Source organism: Pan paniscus, chromosome 1 (assembly GCF_029289425.2).
Source record: "Pan paniscus chromosome 1, NHGRI_mPanPan1-v2.0_pri, whole genome shotgun sequence".
Lineage (NCBI taxonomy): Eukaryota > Metazoa > Chordata > Mammalia > Primates > Hominidae > Pan > Pan paniscus.
The window spans coordinates 141,937,218-141,949,985 of NC_073249.2; the positions used below are offsets into that span (position 1 = coordinate 141,937,218).

The 12,768-nt window shown below is 37.3% G+C and overlaps 1 protein-coding gene across 2 annotated transcripts in view; it reads left to right on the forward strand.

The window, feature by feature from the left end:
* Positions 1–1,129: 1,129 nt before the first annotated feature.
* Positions 1,130–12,768, forward strand: part of MCOLN2 (mucolipin TRP cation channel 2) — an 80,489-nt gene continuing 68,850 nt past the window's right edge. The window contains exon 1 of one of the 2 annotated variants that reach the window (XM_003805288.7): positions 1,130–1,447. In XM_003805288.7, coding sequence (XP_003805336.1) covers positions 1,371–1,447 — 77 coding nt within the window. In that variant the 5' untranslated portion in view covers positions 1,130–1,370. The remainder of the gene's footprint in view (positions 1,448–12,768) is intronic. The other variant, XM_055116662.2, reaches the window with a different exon arrangement.

Below are 12,768 nucleotides of genomic sequence, written 5' to 3' on the forward strand. Positions count from 1 at the left end.
GCAGGGCAACTCGCTTTTCCTATTCCTTGCGCGCCGGTCGCACTTTCTAACATCTCAGAAATATGGCCCTTGTCACAGACTTTCATGATCGTGCACTTTAGAGAAAAGCCAGAATGAATGAACTTGTCAGTTTAATGTGACGTCCTCAAGGGAAAGGACCATGTCTTTGTTATCCCAGAGACCACAGTACCCAACGGTCGGCTTGGCTCTCAGTGAGTGTTTCCCTAAGCATCAAAACAGGAATGACCAAAGCAACGGACAAATGAATGCATGTGGAAACAAGAAATGAATGAATGCGAGAGTGAAGAAAAGAAGGGGCCAGGCACAGCGGCTTACACCTGTAATCCTAGCACTTTGGGAGGCGGAGGCAGGAGAATCGCTTGGGTCCAGGAGTTCAAGACTGCAGTAAGCAGTGATCGCAGCTCGGGCGACAGAGTGAGACCCGGTCTCACCACCACCCCCCCGAAAAAGGCAGGAACCCCAGAGGGCCGGGAGTGCCAGGTGCGGCCGCCCGGGAGCGGTGTGGAGGGTGCGTGGGCCACTTTGCCGCAGGGCCCACCGCCCGGGTCCCTCTGTAAGGCGCTTCTCCGGCAGACACCCCGAGCCAAAGCGGGCCGCACCGCAGCGTTGGGCACTTGGGTGGAGAGGGCAAGGGCGGCGGGCCTGCGCCCAGACAGGTGTAGCCGTCCCACGCTAGGTGTCCTCCTGCCGCTCCTGGGCCGCGCCATGCCTCGAGGCATGGAGGTGCTGGACCTGCCGGTGTGGAACCGCGCCTCGGGCCTGTCCTGGGGGCCGCACCACAGGTCAGTGCCCCCACGGCGCCCTTGGCGCGCCCCACGCCTCCCTGGGGGCCCCACCGCCGCCCCCTTTTGGGACTGCTTACTTCCTCGGCTCTTCTCGCGCGCGCCTCGGTTCCATCCCCTACGGCCCCCACCCCGCCTCCGCGTCGCCGACCCCCTTCTCCGGGAGCGCGGGGAGGCTGGTCCGCTGAAGCGTGGAATAAGTCCCCTAGGACCCCAAGTGGGGAAGCTCCGGTCCCGGGTAGGAGGCGGCGGGGCGGGGCGGGGCGGGGCAGCCCCTTGGGGGCGGGGCGGGAGCGCCTGGCCACGCGCCGCATCCTGCAGGGTGCACACAGAGCCGCCTTTCAGCCGCCCGAGAACGGCCCGCTGCACTCCGCGACTGCGGCGCCTGCTCTCGGGCCGGGGTCTGCGCGCACCACGCGGCCGTCAGGAAGGGTAAGAGAAGGGAACCCCGCTTTGCAGGGCTCCAACTTCGGCGGACGCGTTACGGCGAGGGCGAAATGAGTCGGCCGTGAATGGTGTTTCCTGTTCCGAATCCCGAGAGCCCTGGAAAGTTTTGAAGGAAGAGGCATGGCCCGGCAGCCTTATCGTTTTCCCCAGGCAAGGATTCCGGAGAGAGGATCAGGTGTTTTCGGGTTAACCGTCAGGTGAGGAGTCTGGGCTTCATCTTTCAGGATGCTGGACTGGAGAAATCTTCCTAAAGTCGATGGCTTTACTTTCGTAGACTAGAGCTTGCTTGCTGCCTTGGGAATGCTTATATTAACTGCTTGCAGTTAGTTAAATAAGGCTAGGCTGTGCCTTCCAGAACAAACAGGCCTTTCCCTCAGGTGGGAGGGTTGTAGTGTGGCTAACCCCAGTTCCTCGGCCTTTATGAAAAGGCGCACAGTTCAGCCGGTTGGCGCTGCCCGCGGGCCCCTCCTCCGTGGTCAAAGCTCCAGCCACCCAAGCACAGTTGAGCCAAAGTTGTGAGTACAAACAGACCTTGGCTCCCCCGTTTCCTGCTCTCCAAACATATATATATATATGAAATACATACGTATGTGTAAGTGTGTGTGTCTCTGGTTGTACGGTACTTGTGGGAAACAAAATTGTGTGTCATTGTAAACTGAGAATGGAAGAAAAGGTTAGTAAGAGAAAGGTGGAAGAGGTTTCTTATGGGTGTCAGGATGTAGACTCTGATATTTTATGTAGAGGGAACCAACTACGTAGTTCTCCCCAGAAATGGGATGTGGGTTTCACTCTCAGGAGCTGCTCATCACCTTTGTGATGTGCTAACCAAAATCGCACAACTTTTGGGAAATTTGATAGCTTTCCCCTATTGAGTCAGAAGTTTCTTGAGACTTTAGCCTGTCTTCCTCTTCATACCTTAAGAGGAGTCAAACTCCCGTTGCCGTGAACTTTCCACAGGCACACCCTTCTCCTTTAGAAAACCGTTCATAGGTCAGTTTCTGTGGCCGGAACTCTAAAAACGACACATTTTCCATACAGAGGCCATCATAATACCAATTTTATTTAACCTCCTGTAATAAAAAATGAGTGAATCCTAATAAAGTGTTTGAGGTAGCCACATTCTTTTCTGTGAAGGAGGAACATATCAAAAGTGTTTTTTTTTAAAAAAAAAAAGAGTAATAGATATAAAATATTTTAATGAAGCAAGTGAGAAGAACTGAGAGACATAGTTTGAGCAAAGGGGCACGAAATACAGAACTGAAAGTCAAGAATGATCATATTCACAAGCTGATCTCTTTGGCTATGTCTCTGTCAGTGAAGTGAAACCTAGAACAAGACAATTTTAAAACCGGCGGAAAAAGAGATGGCTTCTTGTGACTATAGCTTTCAAAGTAAAAATAGTGGCCAAAGAAAACTCTTCTGGCTGTAAGAGTAAAAGTGGACTTTCCTGAAGCTGGGCTGTTTTCCTTAAGGCCTAGGGTCTAAGTTCCGTGTGTCAGTTCTGAAGAATTAAATCACTCTTTAGTGAGCTCTTGTGTCACATGTTAAGGGGTTCATAGAAAAAAGTGCAGGCATAGCTTGTTTTATTGTTCTTTGCTTTATTGCACTTTGTAGATACTGCATTTTATTTAATTTTACAAATTGAAGGTTTGTGGCAACGCTGTGTCCAGCAAGTCTATTGGTGCCATTTTTCCAACAGCATGTGCTCACTTTGTGTCTCTGTGTCACATTTTGGCAATTCTCTCAATATTTCAAACTTTTTCATCATTATTATTATATCTGTTCTGGTGATCTGTGACCACTGATCTTTGATGTGACTACTGTGTTTTGGGGTGCCATGAACTGTGCCCATATAAGACAGGGAACTCAATTAATAAATGTTGTATGTGTTCTGACTACTCCACCGACCAGCCATTCTTCTATCTCTTTTCCTCTCCCCAACCCTCTCTATTCCCTGAGACACCACAGTATTGAAATTAGCCCAACTAATAACCCTACAGTGGTCTCTAAGTGTTTGAGTGCAAGGGACAATCACAGGTCTCTTACTTTAAAGGTAGGAGTGATTAAGCTTTGTGAGGAAGGTATGTTGAAAGCTGAGACAGACCAAAAGCTAGGCATTTTGTGCCATTTAGCCAAGTTTTGAATGCATATGAGATGTTCTTGAAGGAAATTATAAGTGCTACTCCAGTGAAAATACAAATGATAAGGAAGCAAAACAGCCTTATTGCTGTTATGGAGAAAGTTTTTGTGGTCTGGATAGAAGATCAAACCAGCACCAACATTCACTAAAGCTAAAGCATAATCTAGAGCAGGCCCAAACTCTCTTCAATTCTGTGAAGGCTGAGAGAGGTAATGAAGCTGCAGAAGAAAAGTTTCAAGCTAGCAGAGGTTGGTTCATGAGCTTTAAGAAAGGAAGCCATCTCTATAACATGTAAGTGCAAGGCGAAGCAGAAAGTGCTGATATAGAAGCTGCAGCAAGTTAGTTGGAAGATCTAGCTAAGATCATTGATGAAGGAGGCTACTCTAAACAACAGATTTTCAATGTAGACAAAACAGCCTTCTATTGGCAGGAGATGCCATCTAGGACTTTCCTAGTAGAGAGGACAAGCCAGCATCTGATTTCAAAGGTGTAAAGGACAGGATGACTCTCTAGTTAGGAACTAGTACAACTGGTGACTTTTAAGTTGAAGCCAGTGCTCATTTACCATTCCAAAAATCCTAGGGCACTTAAGAATTATGTTAATCTACTCTGCCTCTGCTTTGTAAATGGAACAACAAAGCCTAGATGACAGTACACTTGTTTACAGCATGATTTACTGAATATTTTAAGCTCATGGTTGAGACCTACTGCTCAGAAAAAAAGATTTCTTTCAAAATATTACTGCTCATTGATAATACCTCTGATCATCGAAAAGTTCTGATGGAGATGTACAAGGAGATGAATGTTGTTTTCATATATGTTAACACAACATCCATTCTGCAGCCCATGGATCAAGGAGTAATTTCAACTTTCAAGACTTATTATTTAAGAACTACATTTTGTAACATTATAGGTTGCCATCGAAAATTATTCCTCTGATGAATCTGGACAAAGTAAACCCTTCTGGAAAGGATTCATCATTATGGATTCCATTAAGAATATTCATGATTCATGGGAATAGGTCAAAATATTAACATTAACAGGAGTTTGGAAGAAGTTGATTTTATCCCTCATGGATGACTTTGAAGGGGTCCAGATTTCAGTAGAGGAAGTATTAGGTCAGTGAAAAAGTAATTGTGGGTTTTGTCCTTACTTTTAATGGCAAAAAAACACAATTACTTTTGCAGCGATCTGCTAACCACAGATGTGGTGGAAATACCCAGAGAACTAGAAGAGAAGCCTGAAGATGTGACTGAATTGCTGCAATCTCATGATCAAACTAGAATGGATGAGGAGTTGTTTGTTATGGATGAGCAAAGAAAGTGGTTTCTTGAGATGGAATCTACTCTTGGTGAAGATGCTATGAACATTGTTGAAATGACAACACATAATTTAGCATATTCCGTAAACATAGTTGATAAAACAGCAGCAAGGTTTGAGAGGACTGACTCCAATTTTGAAAGAAGTTCTACTGTGGGTAAAATGCAATCAAACAGCGTTGCATGCAACAGAGAAATATTTTGTGACAGGAAGAGTTAATTGATATATCAGACTTCATTGTTGTCTTCTTTTAAGAAATTGCCCTAACCACCCCAGCCTTCAGCAACCACCACCCTGATCAGTCAGCAGCCATCAACAAGGAGGCAAGACCCTCCACCAGCAAAAAGATTACAGCTTGCTGAAGGTTCAGATGATTGTTAGCATTTTTTAGTATGAAGTACTTTTAAATTAAGGTGGTTTTTTTAAGACATAATGCTATTGCAGACTTAATAGACTATGGTATAGTGTAAACATAACTTTTATATGCACTGGAAAACCAAAAAATTTGTGTGACTTGCTTTACTGCAGTATTTGCTTTATTGTGGTGATCTGGAACCAAACTTGCAATATCTCTGAGGTGTGCCTGTAATTTTATTTCCAGACTTCATCTTATCAAACTACAATGTTCTGTTCAGTATTAAATGTTTACAGCCATGTTTTTGGTTTGTTTATTTGTTTGCTTTGGCAATCATCTGAATTTTTTTTTCTTCCCACTCTTCTCAGCCTGCCTATAGCTGAGCTTTCTACTCTGTTTTGAGCTTGGGCCTCAGCCCCTTTTTTCCTGGTATGAGAGACTGTGTCCAGCGAATGTTGTCCATATTCCTTTTCCCTCAGCTGGGTGGGCTGTTTCCTTTCTTCTCTTTTGAAGGTTGTGTTATGTTTTCTCCCCTTGAATACATCTCTGTAATTTCAGCCTAAAACATCTGCCAGGCAATAATTGATAACTCATGAGGCAGAAGATTCTTGAAAATAGTCTTTGGTGTAATTCTAGAAGACCCACAATTTAAATGGTGGCCTTAAAAAATCGTACTACTTATGCCAACGACAGGGATTTTCTAGAGATAGCTAGAATATAGGGATTCACCAACATGACACTGAGTTGGGCTTGTCCAAAATTAAGGTAACCTCAATGCTTTGAGGAAAAAATGATTATTTCTTTATAATTTCTTTTCCTTAGGGAGAGTCATCAGCATGACTCTATTAAGTTGGGCTCTTACTGAAAATATTGGAGAAAGAAAAATGTTAGGAAATGTCATAATTCCAGTCATCTTCCTCAGTTTTAACTGCATGTGGAATCCTTTATTGCTGAGAAATGGAGTTTCCCTTTCTTTATCTCTTCCTCAGAGAACTGTTTCTTCTAGTTTCCAAAGGAGTGTGGCTTGTTTAGAAGAAGCACTTTAAAAGTATGCAGCCCTAGTTCTGCTTTCCTGGTGTTCAGAGGCAGCAAAGTGGTGATCAGAGGTGATTTTTAGGAACTTGGTGGCACGGTTGTCTGTAGGGAAACTCCTGAAGGGTTAGCATGTCCATCTTTCATGAGTGGCTCTAGTGGAAAATGAAAAGCCCCTATGGCCTTTCTTCAGGGGGCTTCTTAGGGTTAGAATGACCATGTCATTTATGTTCTGAGAGCTGTGCTGAGAAGGGAACCAAAGTTTTCTTCTTTGCCTTTTTTCCCCTCAACTTCACTTAATTGACATCTGCCTGCCCTACTCAGCTACCTCAAAACCTCAGTTGGCCAGATATTTTTCTTTCTTCCTCTCTTGTGAGACTAGCAGATCACAAGAAAATTTGTTCATTGTAGGAATTGGAGTGAAAAAATGACGTGCGAGTTGTTAGGAATGGTCTAAAGCATTTTATCTGTTGAACTGCCCCTGGTATTATCCTGGGGCCAACACAGTCATTACTGTAGAAACATTGAATTTTAGTCTCCGTATCTATCACTTCTTCCACCCTCTACCCCAAACCAGTCATGCACAAACTAAGGCAGGGAAATACCTGACTAGCTGATACATACCAGACTCTTTCTTTTTGAAATGGCCCATTTTAACTCATAATAATAACTCAAGAATTCACACGTTAACCACCAAAAATGAAAAAAATATGGAAAACTTAATGAAGAAAATTAAGATTACCTATAATACTACTTCACAGAGATTATAAAAATATGGAGGCTTTTTTGGCTGGCTCACATGCTTCTAGACTTTAAAATGTCTATATACACATATAAATGCTAGCTTTTTTTTTTCCAGCCTGGGTCGTGTTCTGTCACCCAGGCTGGAGTGCAGTGACACAATGACAGCTTACTGCAGCCTCAAACTTCAAGGCTCAAGCGATCCTCCTGCCTCAGCCCCCCAAGTAATTGGGACTACAGGTGCCTGCCACCACTCCTGGCTAGCTTATTATTATTAATTATTATTATTATTTCTAGAGATGGGGGTCTCCCTATGTTGCTCAGACTGGTCTCAAACTCCTGGGCCCAAGGGATCCTCCTGCCTCAGCTTCCCAAAGCTCTGGGATTACAGGCCTAAGCCACCATGCCCAGCTTATGCTGACATTTTTTGAAAAATGAGATCTCACTATATCTATTCTGTAACTTTAAAAAAATTACAATATGTTATAGACATCTTCAAGTCAGTGCAAAGGTACAAATAGGGCTGCAATTAACATTTCTATAACTAACTCATTATTTTAAAATTTGTATTATAAATCCATAGAAGTTTGATTCTTTTTTTAAATTATTATTATACTTTAAGTTTTAGGGTACATGTGCACAATGTGCAAGTTAGTTACATATGTATACATGTGCCATGCTGGTGTGCTGCACCCATTAACTCGTCATTTAGCATTAGGTTTTTTTTTTTTTTTTTTTTTTTTGAGATGGAGTCTCATTCTGTTGCCCAGGCTGGAGTGCAGTGGCGCAATCTCAGCTCACTGCAACCTCTGCCTCCCAGGTTCAAGCGATTCTCCTGCCTCAGCCTCCCAAGCAGCTGGGATTACAGGAGCACACCACCATGCCCGGCTAATTTTTTTTGTGTTTTTAGTAGAGATGGGGTTTCACTATGTTGGCCAGACTTGCCTCAAACTCCTGACCTCGTGATCCGCCTGCCTTGGCCTCCCAAAGTGCTGGGATTACAGGTGTGAGCCACCGTGCCCGGCCCAGAAGTTTGATTCTTAAGTCACTTTTATAGATACTGCCCAAGTGCCAATCCAAATTTACATTTCTTTTAATAGTTTGAAAATCATTCCTCATAAATAAAAATTAAGATAGGTTTTTACCAACCTGATTGTTAGTAAATTTTTATTGTTCAATGTTCACTGGCTTGTTCAGATTCATTGCCTATTATGTTGGATTGTCTTTTTCTTAATAGTCTGGAGCTCTTTACAGATCACAATAGATAGTTAACTTTTGCCTGTGTAAATATATTGCACATTTTTCTCCAAATCTCTTTGTCTTTTAACTTTTTGAAGTCTTAAATTTTTATGTTAAGATCTGTCAGTCATTTTTACATCTTCTAAATTTTTTTGTACTTAAAAAGGCATGTTAAATTATTTTAAAAATCCTATATCTTATACTACTATCAATTTTGTTTTAAAAATATGTCTAAATTTTATTTTTGTACTCAGTTTGAGAGAATACTCTTTCTCTTTCCCAAATGGATAGCAAATTATTTTAATAACAACTCATTGAATAATTTATTCTTTGGAAAGACTAGGAATAATGAGTAAAACAAAGTAGGGTTTCTATCATCAGCAAACCAGGCAACTAAATTACCTACAACTTGCTAATGTATCTTGACTAAGTAAGACTTATTTTAAATATATTTTTAATTCACTTTTTAATACTAATATTTTAGACTTTCTATTATTTTTATCATGTTATTAATATTGTTATTATTATTTGATCACAAAAGATATTAACCAAGGAAAAGTTCGTGTAGTCAAGATTGATGTCTCATTATTGATTCATTTCTTTTTTCCAACAGGTTTTCACTGAACACCTATTATGTGTTAGATACTATGCTGTATGCTGGGCTATATGGTTATAAACAAGACCCACCCTTCATGAAGTCCATTGTAGGGGAGACCAATAAAGATTGTGATTGCAATTACGAAGGAAATAAAGTGATGATAGAGGCAGTGGGGAAGGCCACATTAATAGAGTGGCCAGAGAGCCCTCTCTACCGAGGTGTCATTTGTGCTGAGAGATGAAGGGTGACAGGAAGAAACCAGACACACAAAGAGCTGGGGGAACAGCAGTAGGGTGGATGAAATGGTGAGTGAAATGTGCAGAGAGGGGACTGTCCACACCCAGGAAGGAAGTCATTGTGTAGTGAGGAAGGGGAAGAGGGTATGGGAGGAGTGGGCAGGAGTCTTTTAGCAGTTGTAGGAGGTTTGGATTTTACTCTGAGAGAAGGGGAAAGCCCCTAAAGGGTTTTAAACAAAGAAGTGATATCTGACTTATGCTTTTAAAATTACCCCTCTGGCCACTATGTGAAGAATTGGGAGGCTATTGCAGTTGGGTAAGAGATGACAGTGCTTGGACCAGGGAGGCTGCAGTGCATAGACAGAGATGGGGACCACTCCCCGTGGTTTTGAAGGAAAACTTGATAAATTGAATGTGAGAATTGAATACAAAGGGAACTCAAAGTATACTTTAGAGCAGTATACTTTAGAGCAAAGTATACTTTGCTACACATTAGAATCACCTGAGTAACTTATAAAAATCTTGATGCCCAGTTCACTCATTCTACTAATTAAATCAGAATGTCTTGGGGCTGAGAGGCAAGCGCTGAAATATTTTAAAAATCCTCAGGTGGGCTGGACACAGTGGCTCACACCTGTAATCACAGCACTTTGGGAGGCCGAGGTGGGAGGATTGCTTGAGTCCAAGAGTTCAAGACCAGCCTGTGCAACATAGCAAAACCTGTCTCCATTTTAAAAAGCAAAAATTAAAATAAAAAAAAATCCTCAGATGATTCTGCTGTGCACGCAAGATGGAGAATGGACTAAGGATTGCAGCTGGGCCACTGATTGCACTAAGGATTCCAACTGAAGCATTTTTTAAAAATACTAATAGCAATGCATTTCTTTTAAAAATATTATTTCAGTAGTTTTTAGGGAACAGGTGGCATTTGGTTACATGAATAAGTTCTTTAGTGGTGATTTCTGAGATTTTTGTGCACCCATCACCCAAGCAGTGTACACTGTACCCAATCTGTATTCTTTTATCTTTTACGCCATTCCAACCCTTTCCCGAGTCACCAAAGTCCATTGTATCATTCTTATGCCTTTGCATCCTCACAGCTTAGCTCACACCTATACGTGAGAATATATGATGTTGGTTTTTCCATTCCTGAGTTACTTCACTTAGAATAATGGTCTCCAGATCCATCCAGGTTGCTGCGAATGCCATTATTTTGTTCCTTTTTATAGCTGGGTAGCATTCAATGGTGTATATATACATCTCTCTCTATATATGGTATATATATACATCTATATATCTATATCTATATACATATATACATCTATATATCTATATATCTATATACATATATACATATGTATGTATATATTTCTATACACATATATACATATGTATGTATATATAGATATACATCTATATACATATGTATATACCTATATATACATATATATGTGTATATACACATATATATGTATATACCTATATATACATATATGTATATATACATACATATGTATATATATACATATATGTATATATCTATGTATGTATATCTATATACATATATACATATGTATATATCTATGTATGTATATCTATATACATATATACATATGTATATATCTATGTATGTATATCTATATACATATATACATATGTATATATCTATATATGTATATCTATATACATATATACATATGTATATATCTATATATGTATATCTATATACATATATACATATGTATATATCTATATATGTATATCTATATACATATATACATATGTATATATCTATATATGTATATCTATATACATATATACATATGTATATATCTATATATGTATATATATCTATATATGTATATAGATATCTACATATGTATATATGTATATAGATATCTACATATGTATATATGTATATAGATATCTACATATGTATATATGTATATAGATATCTACATATGTATATATGTATATAGATATCTACATATGTATATATGTATATAGATATCTACATATGTATATATGTATATAGATATCTACATATGTATATATGTATATAGATATCTACATATGTATATATGTATATAGATATCTACATATGTATATATGTATATATATCTATATATGTATATAGATATCTACATATGTATATATATCTACATATGTATATAGATATCTACATATGTATATATGTATATATATCTATATATGTATATAGATATCTACATATGTATATATGTATATATATCTATATATGTATATAGATATCTACATATGTATATATGTATATATATCTATATATGTATATAGATATCTACATATGTATATATGTATATATATCTATATATGTATATAGATATCTACATATGTATATATATCTATATATGTATATAGATATCTACATATGTATATATGTATATATATCTATATATGTATATAGATATCTACATATGTATATATGTATATATATCTATATATGTATATAGATATCTACATATGTATATATGTATATATATCTATATATGTATATAGATATCTACATATGTATATATGTATATATATCTATATATGTATATAGATATCTACATATCTATATATATAGATATATACATATCTATATATAGATATATACATATCTATATATATAGATATATACATATCTATATATATAGATATATACATATCTATATATATAGATATATACATATCTATATATATAGATATATACATATCTATATATATAGATATATACATATCTATATATATAGATATATACATATCTATATATATAGATATATACATATCTATATATATAGATATATACATATCTATATATATAGATATATACATATCTATATATAGATATATACATATCTATATATAGATATATACATATCTATATATAGATATATATATCTATATATATAGATATATACATATCTATATATATAGATATATACATATCTATATATATAGATATATACATATCTATATATATAGATATATACATATCTATATATATAGATATATACATATCTATATATAGATATATACATATATATATAGATATATCTATATATATAGATATATACATATCTATATATATAGATATGTACATATCTATATATAGATATATACATATCTATATATAGATATATACATATATAGATATATACATATCTATATATGTACATAGATATATACATATCTATATATGTACATAGATATATACATATCTATATATGTACATAGATATATACATATCTATATATGTACATATGTATATATCCATATCTGTATATGTACATACATGTATATATCCATATATCTATATGTACATACATGTATATATGTATATAGCTATATGTACATACATGTATGTATGTATAGACATGTATATATGTATATATCTATACATACATACATGTATATATGTATATATCTATACATACATACATGTATATATGTATATATCTATACATACATACATGTATATACATATGTAAATATATCTATATACATATATGGATATATATCTACATATATCTATATACATATATCTATATATCTATATACATATAGATGTATATATCTACATGGCATATGTATATAGATATATATAGATATATATACATCTATATGTATATCTATATACATATCTATATAGCTGTATATATATGCCATATATAGATAGATAGATATGCCTATATATATCACCTTTTCTTTATCCATTCATTGATTGATGAGCATCTGGGCTGGTTTTATATTTTTGCAGTTACAAATTGTGCTGCTATAAACATGCGTGTACAAGTATCTTTTTCATATAACGACTTCTTTTCTTCTGGGTAGATACC